At 41.3% G+C, this 15,533-nt stretch overlaps 2 protein-coding genes and 1 long non-coding RNA gene across 5 annotated transcripts in view; 1 reads left to right on the forward strand and 2 right to left on the reverse strand.

The window, feature by feature from the left end:
• The first annotated feature begins 6,909 nt into the window (after window positions 1-6,909).
• LOC116219193 (stonustoxin subunit beta-like) lies at window positions 6,910-12,063 on the forward strand. Of its 3 annotated transcripts, XM_042703624.1 has the most exons (4): window positions 6,957-7,147; window positions 9,145-9,303; window positions 10,963-11,009; window positions 11,472-12,063. In XM_042703624.1, the coding sequence occupies exons 2-4, from the start codon at window positions 9,236-9,238 to the stop codon at window positions 12,017-12,019; spliced, it is 663 nt and encodes a 220-aa protein (XP_042559558.1). In that variant the 5' UTR covers window positions 6,957-7,147; window positions 9,145-9,235; the 3' UTR covers window positions 12,020-12,063. The 3 variants fall into 3 exon arrangements, 2 of the variants coding, with proteins under 2 accessions (XP_042559559.1, XP_042559558.1); XR_006151626.1 differs by lacking the exons at window positions 10,963-11,009; window positions 11,472-12,063 and adding an exon at window positions 10,085-10,254 and having other exon boundaries at window positions 6,910-9,303; XM_042703625.1 differs by lacking the exon at window positions 10,963-11,009 and having other exon boundaries at window positions 6,952-9,303.
• Window positions 10,166-11,464, reverse strand: LOC116219192. The gene is made up of 3 exons (XR_004163111.2): window positions 10,961-11,464; window positions 10,400-10,401; window positions 10,166-10,254 (listed from the first exon to the last, which is right to left on the reverse strand). It is a non-coding gene; the product is annotated as an uncharacterized LOC116219192 (long non-coding RNA).
• Window positions 12,064-12,964: 901 nt separating the features above from the next.
• The window catches only part of LOC105895990 (apoptosis-stimulating of p53 protein 2-like), a 6,041-nt gene continuing 3,472 nt past the window's right edge, over window positions 12,965-15,533 (reverse strand). The window contains exons 3-4 of the mRNA XM_042703503.1: window positions 13,567-13,766; window positions 12,965-13,120 (exon numbers count right to left, since the gene is read on the reverse strand). Coding sequence (XP_042559437.1) covers window positions 12,965-13,120; window positions 13,567-13,766 — 356 coding nt within the window. The remainder of the gene's footprint in view (window positions 13,121-13,566; window positions 13,767-15,533) is intronic.

Consider the following 15,533-nt stretch of genomic DNA (forward strand, 5'->3'; position numbering starts at 1 on the left):
GACATAGTTATTACGTAATGTGTGTGTGTGTGTGTGTGTGTGTGTGTGTGTGTGTTAGGCACAGTTATTGTGTATAATGTGTATAGTTATTGTGTATTATTGTATTCATACACGTGTGATGCTATGGAAATAGTGATATGTGTATTCTGTGTATATACCACTGATTTGATGATACTATGCAAATGGTGATGTTGTATTTTTGTATATTTTGTGCATTTTCTGAATTGAATATGTGGGTTATAAGAATTTTTCAGCAACAATATGATGTATTCTGCTCTCCTTAAGGTTTAGTTATTTGCTGCATTTGTTTGAAAATGATGCACTGGTCTGAGATCTGTGTGTGTGTGTGTGTGTGTGTGTGTGTGTGTGTGTTTTAAACATCAACATTGACTTCTACATACATTATTGTACATACCCACATAGCATTCTGAACTGGTTTAACTTGGCTGGCGTGTGTAGAAGCAGATGGGTGCACACAATTGCTGAAACCACGGCAAACATTATACTCATGCTCATTCATTTGAGTTGTTGGAAATGTTAGTGTCCATACCGTGTTTGTTCAGCAAACAATGTTGAAAGAGTTCTCAGTGAACTAATCCAGAATGTTTTTGATGAAGAATGTGATATGTAACTCTTTGTTGACCTTGTTGTGAAGGCCTGACATTATTAATAATACAATAGGTACCATTTTAACTTTGTTTGGCTTATATTTCCTCCTGACATGAGATCACCCCTGTGTTGTGGGCCTGTAATGGGATGTGGGTTCAGCATGGTAGTTATTGAGAGGCTTCTTTGGTGAGAAGGAGGCTTTGTCTGTGCTCTTCTCCAGCATCCTCAGATGCGTGAGGCCTGTTATATTGTGCTGCCTGTATTTAGGGACATATTCATATTGTGCATATTCCGGTGTTTTGTAAAAAAAAAAATTCTCAAGTTATATTATTATGTCTGTTTGTTTCCTTACGACGGTAGGCATAGTTAATGAGTAATGCGTGTGTGGTTCCTGTCCTGTGTATCTGTTGTTCTGCACATGCAAACTGGTGAAAATGAAGAGAAGTAAGACAGAACCTCACAGTAGTGAAGAGTGATGTTCTGGACACACTGAAGAGTCGAGTAAATCACAAGATGTTCTGCACACTGGACAATAAAAACATGCTCTTTTGTCCTGAAATAACTAAATAAATAAAATATTTTTTAGAGAATACAACTTGGGAATGACTAATTTTTGAGTTGATGGACTTTTTTCTCTCCAAAGCCATAACAAAACAGAGTGTATGAATTTGTAAATTTTTTCACTTGTCAACTTGAAATCAAATCAAATCAAATCAAATCAAACTTTATTTGTACGCCGCATTTCATACAAGGAGGTAACACAATGCGCCTCACAGTAGGAAAGAAGGTGGGTGCTTACAAACACTTGTAAAAAAACACACAGATTTTCCAGAAAAAAATAAACAGGCAATGACGTACTAACCGCACTGGCACCGTAAAGGACTGCTCAGCACGGTCATCGTCAAACTAAGAGACAGCTGCTGTGTGGGGGAGTACAAACACTTGAAAAGAGACAGAGATACAGTAAGTAAATAAATAAATATCAAATGAATATATTTTACAGTGAGTGATAAGCGAGATCAAAGAGGTATGTCTTAAGTGCATGTTTAAAGGTTTCAACCGTTTCAGCCATTCTTAGGTATTCTGGCAGAGTGTTCCAAAGGCTGGGGGTGTTACGCCCCTCTACACCCCTACTGGCTTTGGGTGGTGAATGGGTATAATCAGCTTGATTGTCCACACCTGAGAGGTGTGGATAAAGCCATGCTGTTTGCCCTCAGAGGGAGCTCGCATTCCCACCATGCTTTCGAGGCTGGTGAACACCATGCGTTTGGTGCTGGTGTTTTGCAGACACCATTTTAGCCACTGCTTTTAAGTTATATAGAAATAAATACTTCCTTTTCATACAACTCTGTGGTCTGTCTCCAATTTATGTTGCGACTCACGAGCCAGGTCGTAACAGGGGGTATATAAACTAAAAGCTGCTTCCCCATGTCTCTTTGTCCTGGCTTATGAAACATATAAATGATTTGGCGATGACATGCATTGACTGGTCATGTTTCCATTCAGTGCACTGTACTCCAAATGAGTGCATTGCAGTAATATAATAACTAAGTTTACAATGCAACACTGTACAACACTGTAATAATGAACAGTAATTAAAAAGTGTATGTGTGTGTGTGTGTGTGTGTGTGTGTGTGTCAGTGTCTTTATGGCTAACAGCACCAACACCTCCCCTCTCTCTGTGTAGCACCTGCATCTCCCTGCCATGTCTGGATCCGTGTGGGGGCAGAGGATGGGGAACAGTGGGGTGAGGGTGGTAGCATCTACATCCCCCTGCCATGTGATCTGAGGGGGGCAGATAGGGGGCACTCTAGAGTCACTCGGACAGAGAGAGGATGGGTTTGGGTGTGTGCTGCTGACACCCCTAAAGTAAGGGGACTGCTGACACATGGCGGCCCAGACTACAGAACACAGCAGCCACTGATGTGTCCCAGTCCAATCTCACCCTGAAGTCTGAGAGAAAAGATATCAGCTTCACTTTAGGAGAGGTAGGTGAAGAGTTAATGAGGTATCTGTACAAGGATGGCCATTTTGTGAAAGACAGACCTAAGACAGAGAGAGGATGTGTGTGTGTGCTGCTGACACACCTAAAGTAGGGAGGCTGCAAACACTTTTCATCTCATCTTACTTGATTATATGGAGAGAGATAAAAAAAAGAGATAAGCGGGTATGAAAAAGTGATATTCATGACGAGATCAGCAATTTTGCCTGTGGTGCTATTAGACTCCTGTGACTGAACAGTAATTCATATTAATGATTTAATGTCGGCCCACATTACATGTATTTCCCCAATATAGATTTCAACATGCAGGCTTTGAAATAGTAACTCCTGTGCATTTTCCATCAAGACTAAACAACCTCCTAATGAAAATAATAACATTACAAAGATATTGTTCCCAGGCCAATCTCACCCTGAATAAAGATAAATAAGACATTCGTTCAGGAGAGGCAGCCCCTACCAACAGGTGAAGAAAGTCTCTGTATGACGCTTTATCTGTAAGAGGATGGCTAGTCTGGCAAAGAGAGGTCTAATTAGCTGTTAAAATACGCATTGATTTCCCCCCACTAACATTAATGAATAAAGAAAAACAAATACAGAAACATGAACATACATGCATGAAACAAAATGGGAGAAAGAAGTGGAGGCGGGTGAGGTGGTTAGGTGGCGTTTACTTCCTGATACAAGACTTGACCACGAACTTACAGTTGTGTCTGTGTCATCAAGTCAATTTCATGTTACACACATATTACAGACCTTTACTCACAATAAAAGAGAGAAACCATTTCAAAATACTATCATGTACATTTTTTGACAGTGGCATTTCACTGACTAAACTCAATGGAGGACATTCAGTTTAATAGTTTGTCATATCTTTGTGACGGTGTGTCGCTGATCTGATTTACTATGAACTTACTGTATGTTCTCATGGAAGCAAAACATGTGTGGGCTTCCTCTATTCACCCACTTGGCAATTTATTCCCTTTAACAATCCAGTCAGACTTTAAACAGAATATCAATGTACTGTTAAGACTTTTAATAGGTCAATGTGCACTCAGTTATGAAACAACATGAGGTCTCTGTGTTCCTCTGAAGCATCCCCTCAGTTATCTCCAGCATCACTCTATCGGTCCAGCTCTGCAGGCACCAAGACCACCTGGGTTTAGGGTTTATTATGACTTCTCAGTGTCCCTGTGCCAGATCATATGACAGCCAGATCACATGACAGTGCTGTTTTTCTGGCCATCATATGTACCCCCACATCAAAGGCATTCTACCAGCTACACCCAACCATCGCCATCCAATTAGCACTCTGTCCTTCTACAGCGTCTCCTCTGACACACTCACCCACCTGCACACATTCCACGCCACATTCACTGAGCCCCTCTATCCTGGGTTTAGGGTTTATTATGACTTCTCAGCGTCCTTGTGCCAGATCACATGACCTCCCCATGCTGCAGGAACACATCATTCTGCAGACAGCGCTGTTTGTATAGCCATCATATATTGCTTCTTATCAAAGGCATTTCAGTGCGTATGCAACGTTGATACATGTGACCCTTGATGTTTGTTCTCTTGATGTGTTTAATTAGACACTTTCGGTATGGACCTTAAAGTGGGCAAAAGAGGAATCCAAATGTTTGAAAGTAATGGAGGGAGATCCATGATAATGATTAAAAGAAGAGTAATCATTCATTCAATTTATTTCATTCGAGGGAAGATCCTTTCAGTGTGCATGTGTGTGTGTGTGTACGTGCAAGCGTGTGTGTGTGTGTGTGTACGTGCGAGCGTGCAAGCGTGCGCGAATACGTGGGAATGAATGAATGAGTGTCAGTGGGATGATTCAAGGCAGAGACCCAGATTGAGACTTCAAACAAGTTTTCCTAAACAGAAGTCCAAAGTACGAGTCCAAAGGGAGAATCCAAAAAGCCACTAACAGGTCAGAACAGGTTAGATCAGTCAAACAGGTAAACTATCCACACAGACATGAATCCAAAAGACAAACAGGTAAACTATCCACACAGACATGAATCCAAAAGACAAACAGGTAAACTATCCACACAGACATGAATCCAAAAGACAAACAGGTAAACTATCCACACAGACATGAATACAAAAGACAAACAGGTAAACTATCCACACAGACATGAATACAAAAGATAAACAGGCAATGTGAGAAGGATCTTAGATCAAGACCAGCAAATGCACTAAAACGGCTCTCTGGAACGTACTAGACAACAGTACCTCACAGTGAGACAGATGAGGTCAGTGAGCTCTTTCAAAAGCCCACAGCTAATTGGGGAACAGTCTACAAGTGATGATATTCAGTCTTTAAAGAGCCCACAGCTAATTGGGGAACAGTCTACAAGTGATGATATTCAGTCTTTAAAGAGCCCACAGCTAATTGGGGAACAGTCTACAAGTGATGATATTCAGTCTTTAAAAAGCCCATTGGCTAATTGGTGTTGATGTCCAGGTGAGGCCGGGCAGGACTGGAGTGGGCGTGGCTGAGAGGGCTGGTTAGGCTGATGAAGTGATACAGTGAGAGAGATGGAGGGATGAATGTGAGGTGGGGAGATACAGCACTCTAGAAAATGCTCTACTGTCACAGAGTGGGATTGAACAACTTGGGCCCATTCTTCAATGTTATTCAGCAAAAACAAAACAATGTAATGGGTAGGTGTGATGTGTTTGTGTGTGTGTGTGTGTTTGTGTATGGGTGTGTGTGTGTGTGTGTGTGTGTGTGTGTGTGTGTGTGTGTGTGTGTGTTTGTGTGTGTTTGTGTATGTGTGTGTGTGTGTGTGTGTGTGTGTGTGTGTGTGTGTGTGTGTGTGTGTATGTGTGTGTGTGTGTGTGTTAGTCAGCAGCAGCTGTCACTGCCCATATTCTGTTGTTCTCTCCTCTCTTGTCTGCAGATGCCTGTGAGCTCACACTGTACCCACAGGCAGACATTTTTCTCTCTCTGAGGGGAACAGAAAGGTGACGTGTGAATAAGGAGCAGCCGTATCCTGACCACCCAGAGAGATTCGACTACAGGCATCAAGTGTTGTGTAGAGAGGGTCTGTCTTTAAGGAGAATAAACAATGACATGAGAGTCAAAACAAAAGTTAAAGGCAAACTTGATGATTATGAATAATCAAACACAAATTGCTGTATCAGTACTGCTCTGCCGGATATCTCACACTGCTGAGATCTGCTGAGGCCTGACACCACACAGTAGTGTCTGCTCACCACACCTCCCTTAGAATGACAACATCACACTGGCCCCCCTTTTGGACAGCAGAGGTGTGGTTAGTACCCACCCCCCCCACCTACACACACACACACACACACATTTTTTCTTTCTGTGAGGCGCATTGTGTAACCTCCTGGTATGAAATGCGGCGTACAAATAAAGTTTGATTTGATTTGATAGGTAACAGTGGGGAAAAACTAAAGTTTGCTACAAAATCATTACATATGAAAAACTAGAAACTGCCAAATAAATTCTCCTAACTCAGGAAAGTGACAGAATGAAAATGAAATGATGCACAAACAATAGACATGAATTTGTACATATTGAGCTCAACCATTGTGCAGCCTGAGCAACGTTGGGCACTCTTGCACGTACCATACCAGCATAGTAGACCCGTGGTAAAAGGGCGTGCTTCCCTAACTCACCGCATGAACTTCGGCTGATAAAAATGTACGTACATTTCTTTATTTCTTTCAAATTAATTATTTAAATTTAGCAAAAAACTTGGCGCGTGCACTTGTGAAACATTCTAACAATGGCTTTTAAAATACTGATAGGGAGATAACCTACTCAGGAGCAGACAGGGAGGTAAAACAGACATTATTTCCAGGTTGTTACACAGTTAAAACAGTCAGACACCAGTCCGTAAAGACTTTATGATTTGAAATGGGGCGAATGTCCGACGTTCTGCAGCAAGAGATAATGTCACATCATGTTGCAGGATCACATGTACCTGTCAGACTTTCGAGTTTCACCTGCATAATACACACTGAAGATCTGAGATCAGTGCTCAGTGGTGTCTGCAGGAGTTAATGTGATGTTAATCTGATGACACTAGACATGATGGACTGACTCCAGATCAGCCTAGAGGAGTTAATCTGATGACACTTAACGTGGTGGACTGACTCCAGATCAGCCTGTGTGACATTCACCCTCTGATGGCCTTTTCAGTCAGTGATCCATGGTGCCTGTGTGGATTTCTGGGTTTGTTGTTACTGTGAGTGTGTTACTGTGAATGTATATAATAAATACATAATAAATTAACACCCTGATCAATGTCTGCACCCTGAGCTGACACATAATACCCAAAGGTTCAGTCCCAAACACTTACAGCACCTAAACTATGTTACTGTTTCTTTAAGGAAATGAACTTGAGGCTGAAGGAGGGTGTTCTGATGGAAACTGTGTTATCTAAGCAATACAATCCTTTTATAACGTCTTGTGCAGAAACACAAAGTTCACTCTGAAACATTTAACAGCCAGTACAGGTGGAACAGGTCTTAGGTGGTTACACTGATCGCAAGGTAAGTGCATTTATTTGTTTTGTTGTTCAATTGATATGGATATGGTTTGAGGGTGAAAATGAAAAAAATATATATATACATTTTTAATTGATCCTTGGTCTTGATTGTCAGGCATATAAACTAATGAGGGCTAGAGGGCTGTCAAGGTAGACAATGTTAACATGCACAGAATCTGAAGGTCTCCTAGATTTTTAAGTAGACTAGGCTTCTTTATGAATAGTTTCATAATATTGTCCTTGTGCTGATTTCCTGCCTGTCCCGTGTCATGTGACCCCATACTGTAACATGTCAGTCCTCATGTCTCGGTGACTCTAAACATGGTGTCTGGGATCTATCAGATTTGCATCACTTGTTTTTACAAAGTAAGAAGTTACAAAAGTAGAGAAGAGGGTTGAGGTTTATCCTGTGGTCACAGAGACCCTTATGGATAAGCCTGTCCAAATAGCTAAAGCAGGACTGTTCAGGGGCCATGTAATGTGATGAGGTCAGTGCTGTGTGTCTGTGGGAGTTTATCTGGTAGTACCAGAGAAGAGAGGCTGACTCCAGATCAACATGGTGAGTCATGTAGTCTTTCTTATCAGCATATCCTGCCAGTGAGTTCAAAGGTCATGAGGTGCCAACCCTCCCTGCCTGTTCTCACTGGGGAGTAACTGCTGCATGAAAACTGTTTGCTGAGGTCATTGCCCTACGAAATTAGGGCCCAGTGTATGTAAATCCACTCAGAGTATAAATTAAGTGGCTAATCTACTTTTGTCTGTAAATAATAACTTTAATATTTACCAGAATCATGGTCACCCTTCTACAAAGAGCGCAGTTATCCAATTACTCAGGGCTATCTGGTCACATGACTCTGTTAATCATTCTCATGCTCTGGCAGTGGGCATGATTGCTGGTTCCAAACACCTTTGGTGATAAGATAAGTCATATGTATTATCTGTGTATTAGTTCTAGTGGATCACAATGACAAGTACCTGAAAATGGCTTTGCTGCATGTCAAAATTGTTCAGCTGGAGATTAATCTATTGCAATTGATGGGTTTTTTAAGTCTATTTTGCGAGAAGACAGAATAGTTCTTCCAGCAATAATTTGATGAGTTTTCTTGCAAAGGGTTGGTTAGGCTAAACTGACAGTCTCCTGAACATGGTATTACCTGCTGCTGTGTTTAGTCATGATAAAACTAAGAGCTCTTTATCAATCCTGTTTGACATTTAGGTGTCTTTGAATGTGTGACTCGTTCTGGTAGACTAAGGTTCAAAGGTCAGTCAGGTCAGGCAAATGGTTCCTTGAAACCCTGACCGAATCCAGGTGTAGTATGGATAGAACTCTGTGTTTTACCAGCTAATCTTTTTATGTTTGTGTAGTGTAGGAATGTCCAGAGTTAAATATTAATCTACACTCTTTCCAATCTTTCATACATGGATGTCCATTTTTCCTTATAATAATATGTCAAAACATATAAAACCACATAATTAGATTTCTCTGGTGGCAAACCAATGTAACAGCAACACCTCTTGGCCATTTTGCATTAGTGTGAAACATCATATTAAAGCCCAACAAGAAGGCCATGAGAAAATAACTTGTCCGTACTGAACAATGGATGAAGCTTAGTGTAACTTGCAAGTGTATCCTAGTCAAAGGAAAACATTATTATTCACCAAAACGTTCATGAAAGCCTATAGGGGTTATTGATGAAAATAGGACCAGGAATCACCACAGCCTTTCTCTGTGTAGGCCTTTGCTGAAGTCACTTATGTATTAACAGTTAGACCTATTTATTTGAATCCCATTTTAAAAACCTGATTCTGAAAAGAGGAGAGTAGCATAGAGCATGAAGTGATATTTAGCCTTTTTCAATCTATTGTTTTACTTGCTTTAAATGAGCTAAAACACCCCTCTAGTAAATGAACACAATATATGTTTGGATTATACAGGGCTTTTACGTCATTTCAGTTTATTAACTAATTCTGTATTACATTTCTTCTGCCGTTCTGGCCTAGTGAGACAACTGAAATTAATCAAGACGTAGAGGAAGCTGCAGGTCAGAGTCAGACACTCAGACCAGAGTCTGCACTACACAGCTGTGTGACCATGAAGAATGACCAGGACATGGATGATCCTGGAAACATGAGCAGCACATCAACACAGCCCAATGCAGGGTGAGTACAAAAAGCATGAATTCACTCACTCAAACACAAACTTACTCAAAGACACATGATGATGCAAAATACTCTATGTTGTTTTTCGTAATTGTTGGAAGCCATAATCATAACATACATTTAAATTTGCTTAAGTGCCCAGCCCTATTACAATACCCTCTGGAACTTGAAGTTGCCTTGGTGCAGATATTGTTTTATACCATTTAGTGTGAACACGAGTTGATTGGTTTCTTGTATCTCCTTGTGTTTGTTGACGACACAAAGACAGACCTCACACTCTCTCGCTCTCACACACACACTGACACACAAACACACTAGGACCAAAACAAATTTGAGATGAAATGCAGTTATAACTGGCAGTGATTAAGAGTTTTCATTATATAAACTTTTCACAATGACTGGCGGGGATTAGAGTGCACTGCAGCAGCCAAACCTCTTTCTGTCACATGCAAGTACTCATACCCAACAACCTAATCCAACCAATACTGCCCAACCAACGAATACAAATGTTCATGTATTTCATTGTTTTAAATAATCTTCTATCATCTTAAGGCCGCCCTTACATCTCCCTGAGTTGCCCTTTTGGGCCCTGGTCCCCCTGTTGAGAACCACTATTTTAAAGGGCACGAGAGCATTTCCATTGAACACATCAGTCCTAGTTAAAAGTGTTTCTGTTTTTTTTGAGTAATGACTGCCTGTACAATGAAGTAATGTAGGTACTGAAGAGATATTATTCTGATAAGGAGATTTTTCAGTTTAACTTGAGAATTCTCTCTCTTAGGCTCTCTGATTGTCTCATCTCAGAAAAGGGTTGTATTTGTCTGGCTTCAGCTCTTTCTTCAAACCCCTCCCACCTAAAAGAGCTGGATCTGAGCTACAATCATCCCGGAGAATCAGGACTGAAGCTGTTATCTGTTAGACTGGAGGATCCTGTCTGTAAACTGGAGAAGCCTGAGTAAGCGTAGAAAGACATCCCAATGTTGTACTTTTCTGCATTATTCGTGTGAGATCAAATCAGTTTCTTCATACCTAGTGTAGTGATGTTTTTTCGAAGATGTATTTAAATAGCTACTTTATCAACTTAGAGGTAGGTCACTTCTTTGATACAGCGTCCAATATTGCAAATATGAATTTAAACTGTCCCTTTTGCAAAGTGGTCCAGATAAATTATCTGAGGATTAGAGGTCAAGCAGGGTAGTGGACTTTAAAGGAATCCAGAAGTCCAAATAAATTATATGGTAGCAAAGGGATGAGTCAATGAATAGGCAGTTGGTAAAGGTAAAAACTAGTCCCAATTATGCAAGAAATAGGCAAAATAGGCATAAAGAACTATATTTACTCTACATCTTCCTGATTTCTTTGTTCCTTTGTCCTTGTTTCTCTGGTGTCAAAGGTCAAGGTCCATCTTAACCTGACTGCCTTCCTTCACATAATTAAACTAAGAGCACCAGTGCAAAATACAGCAGCATTCAATGCAATAAAATAATCACCATTGCTCCTATAGCCATTTGAATCAGATTTATCAGATACAACATTCATCTTACAGTAATACATATTCATGTTTCCTTAAATTATCATTTACTTCATGTAGTAACAATGAACTATTCAAATGAAAAAAAATGGAAGAAGAATATGTGTGACCGTGTGTTTCTGTTACAGAACTGACCATGCTTCAGTAAGCAGAGCTCGACCACGTTTGCTGAGATGTAAGTCTTAATGGTTAATTCAGTAACTGTATGAATTGGGATCATTCACAGACATCTGTTCTGTGTGTTCAGTCTGTAGTCTGCCTTCACTGAGTGTTATGCCTGCTGTAGCTGTTACCACTGCACACTTCACAATGATGCACACATGTGTGTGTATGTATGTATGTGTGTGTGTGTGTGCCAGGGTCACAGCAATTAATGAGCCCAAGGCATTCATTTCCAATATCAAATAATTTGGGAAGTGTTCAGCTCTTAAGAAATCTAGAAAGTAAGATTAAGATGTTTACAAAGTGTCTTTAACACTCCTCAGAGGACAGTAAGGGGTGGGGATGCATCCAAATGCGTTATTTGGGAAAGCACAGATAATGTGATGTATGTTTGTGTGTGTGTAGGTTAGTCGGCAGCAGCTGTCTTTTCTGATGATGTTATTCTCTCCTCTCTTCTCTCCCCTCTTGTCTGCAGATGCCTGTGAGCTCACACTGGACACAAACACAGCAGGCAGATGTCTTTCTCTCTCTGAGGGGAACAGAAAGGTGACACATGTGAAAAAGGAGCATCCGTATCCTGACCACCCAGAGAGATTTGTCTTGTGGGATCAGGTGTTGTGTAGAGAGGGACTGTCTGGACGCTGCTACTGGGAGGCTGAGTGGAGTGGGAGGGGGGCTTATATAGCTGTGGCGTACAGAAGCATCCAGAGGAAAGGGGGGAGTGATGACTGCCTGCTGGGACATAATGACAAGTCCTGGAGTCTGGAGTGCTCTCCTCACACATACTCTGGCAGTTACTCTGCCAGACACAATAATGAAGACACAGACATACCTGCCCCCTCCTCCGGCTCCAGAACAGTAGGAGTGTACCTGGACTGGCCGGCCGGCACTCTGTCCTTCTACAGCATCGCCTCTGACACACTCACCCACCAGCACACGTTCTACTCCACATTCACTGAGCCCCTCTATCCTGGGTTTGGGGTTTGGCATGACTCATCAGTGTCCCTGTGCCAGATCACATGACCTCCCCATGCTGCAGGAACACAGGAGTCACCCACTCCTATTCATACACATGTGTGATGCTGTGATACTAAGGAAATAATGATATGTGTATTATGTTTATACACCACTGCTTTTATGATATTTTGCAAATAGTGATGTTGCAGGTAGATGAGTGAGGGCAGATGTGAGTTTGTCTCCAGAGTGACTCTTCAGGCAGGTGTTGGAATGAAATGTGTTTATTTCACGTTTAGATGGGAAGCTGCTCCTGTGCTCTGTGGCTTCTTACAGATCATCTTCATCTCTTTAGAGTGATGTCAGACATGTTTTCTCTTCAGACATGACCTTGGAGAAAATGCATCTCTCATACAAGCTGTTATCATTTCTGTTTTATTATGAAAGACTGATTGTATGTTTTTTGTCCTTGTATGCAGCAAAGGATGTGATGGCAGTCATTTTGATAACCTCTTTGTGAAATCAACATTCTCTCTACTCTCTCTATTAGATAATGTGTGAGGAACAATGTAAATTAATTAAACAGAAATATAAATAAACTACACAAATGTCTAACTACATTAGGGCCTTAAAAATGGCATCCATTTTCAAATAGAGAAAAAAAGAAAAACATGATGATCATAGAGATGCTGCAGGTGACAGACTATCCAGCAATATGAGTACATGAGTAGTTGGGTACATTTACAAATAAAGTTTTACACAAACAACAAAGAAAACAGTGTTCATTTTACAATCTTAAACGCAGTCATTATCACAATCTTCATTGTTATACTTCACCAATTCTCTCCCACTCTCTCCAAATTTTACAAAGAAAAAACAAGGTTTTTTATCTTCTCAATGAATGTCAGCAAAATAAACTCTTTTGATCAGTCCAGTGAGTAACGCGTAGTTCAGGCTGTTCTCTGTCCACAGACACACCTATTTATGTCACACTTTCATCAACTGTTCCATCATTCAGCAAAGATGTGCTGTACTGGGACTCTTAGTGTTCTGCTGAACTGTGTGTGTGTGTAAATGTATACGTGTGTGTTTGTGTGTAATGTCAGTTTGATAGGCCACATAATATTCTTCAGCCAGGCTTCTCTGTCTGGGTTTGATCCTAAGGTACAGCTGTGAGAGAGAAAGAGAGAGAGAGATGAGCTCAATTATCAGCAGTGATACTGTAACACAGTAATATCTTCACATTGATATCTACAAGAATAGATACGAATACTCTACAGCAGTGTTTCCCAAACTTTTTACAGTCTCCAGCTATGTACCACCACATGCTGTCGCCGGCAGGTGCATCCTCGATAGTAGGCCTTCTTCTGTTTTCTCTTGGAGACCTTTTTATATTTCGCTGAACACTACAATGTATACATGAGTGTATTTTTGGCATTGCAACTCGGCTATTCAGACTATTTAAGATGTCATGTCTATTTATAGGTCAGTTTGAAAATGTAATGGGCTGTTTCACTTTTTCGCGTACCTCCTACGTTCCTTTGCGTACATCTGGCGTACCCCAGTTTGGGAAACAATGCTCTACAGCAATCACACACACAGACAGACAGACTGACCCCCAGCAGGTTTCGGGGGATGTAGCCCTCCTTGTCCCCACAGCGGGGCCACCACCACTGCGTCTCCTCCTGGTCCTGCCTGCGCAGGATGGTCATGCAGTCCCCCTCCCTGAAGGACAGCTCGTCCTCAGCCTCCACCTCATAGTCCCACAGTCCATACACCACCCCTCTGTTCATGATGCCCATCTTCTCCTGAACACCTGTAAAACACACACACACACACTCACACACACACACACACTGACCGTAGAGGAACTGTGAGCACTGGAAGTATCCCTCCTCCATCTCCTCACACACACACACACACACACACACACACACACACACACACACACACACACACACACAAACACACACAAACACACACACACACAAACACACACACACACACACACTGACTGTAAAGGAACTGTGAGCACTGGGAGTATTTCTCCTTCCATATATGTAAAAGTGACATAATTTAAAGATTTGTGAACTCACTAAATCATAAAAATACACTCCAATATGTTGGCAAAAATATATGACTCATTTCCCCATTTTAACCAGCTTACGCTTCTGTGTAAATACATTCCATTGACTGCCTAGTTCATGTCACTTCAGGCTACACGTAAATGCAGGGAACAAATAAAGTTAACCAGACTATATTTAAGCAAACATTACCGCCCACACTGCAGCCTTCAACAAACAGACAAGACACGCCTGAAAGATAAGGACCACACCCCAGAACACATTAAGGCAAAGTAAATACAAACCCACAAGAAGGATTTACTTTACCTTAAAGATCAACATCAGAGAGAGTGTTAAGGCATGGAGAAAATGGAGTTCAAATCAATGACTGTATCGGATGTTTTCTAGGCAGTCTGGGTTTTTGCGCCTCTGCCTGGCTCTTTAAAGAACCCATTTATTTCCCTACTCATGTCTGTTCTGCTGTTGGATCCCATCAGCACCAAATTATGGCTGCAGGTCTGAGATCAGTGGTGGTGTGTGTGTGCCTATAGGAGTTGATCTGATGACACTAGAGGTGAGAGACTGACTCCAGATCAGCCTGCAGGAGTTAATCTGATGACACTAGAGGTGAGAGACTGACTCCAGATCAGCCTGCAGGAGTTAATCTGATGACACTAGAGGTGAGAGACTGACTCCAGATCAGCCTGCAGGAGTTAATCTGATGACACTAGAGGTGAGAGACTGACTCCAGATCAGCCTGGGTGACATTCACCCTCCGATGGCCTTTTCAGTCTGTAATGAATGGTGCCTGTGTGGTTTGCTGGGTTTGGTGTTACTGTGAGTGTGAACATGTAATATATTAACACCCTGAACAATGTCCGCACCCTGAGCTGACAAAGAATACCCAAAGGTCCGATCCCAGACACTTACAGCACCTAAACCATGTTACTGTTTCTTTAAGGGAATGAACTCAAGGCTAAAGGAGGGTGTTCTGATGGAAACTGTGTTATCGGAGCTATGAAACCTTTGATAACGGCTTGTTAAATAAACAGATTGTTCACTCTGAAACAGTTAACAACCAGTACAGGTGGACTATGTCTAAGGTGGCTACACTGATTTCAAGGTAAGTGCACTTTAGTGTTTTGTAGTTAAATTGAAATGGATATGGGTCGAGGGTGAAAATGAAACATATATCTACATTTTAATCACTAATTGATCTTGATTGTCAGACATATAAACAAATGCTTTATTACACCTGTTGGCTAGAGGATTGTCAAGGTATATTAATATACACAGAATCTTATGGTCTCTTATATTTTAAAATAGACTTGGCTTCATTTTGAATAGTTTCATATTATTGTCCTTGTGCTGATTTCATGCTTGTTGTTTATCCTGTGGTCACAGAGACCCTTAGGGTTAAGCCTGTCCCCATAGCTAAAGCAGGGCTGTTCAGGGGCCAGTGCTGAGGTCAGTGCTGTGTGTCTGTGGGAGTTTATCTGCTAGTACCAGAGGAGAGAGGC

The sequence above is a fragment of the Clupea harengus genome, chromosome 24, assembly GCF_900700415.2.
Source record: "Clupea harengus chromosome 24, Ch_v2.0.2, whole genome shotgun sequence".
Taxonomy (NCBI): domain Eukaryota; kingdom Metazoa; phylum Chordata; class Actinopteri; order Clupeiformes; family Clupeidae; genus Clupea; species Clupea harengus.

What these genes read in the sequence shown, in the direction of transcription:
- LOC116219193 (XM_042703624.1), top strand. Translation starts at nt 9,236, where the DNA reads ATGAAGAATGACCAGGACATGGATGATCCTGGAAACATGAGCAGCACA. An exon ending in TCAACACAGCCCAATGCAGG is followed by an intron (nt 9,304 to 10,962) that starts GTGAGTACAAAA and finishes TTTCTGTTACAG; the next exon opens with AACTGACCATGCTTCAGTAA. An exon ending in TCGACCACGTTTGCTGAGAT is followed by an intron (nt 11,010 to 11,471) that starts GTAAGTCTTAAT and finishes TCTTGTCTGCAG; the next exon opens with ATGCCTGTGAGCTCACACTG.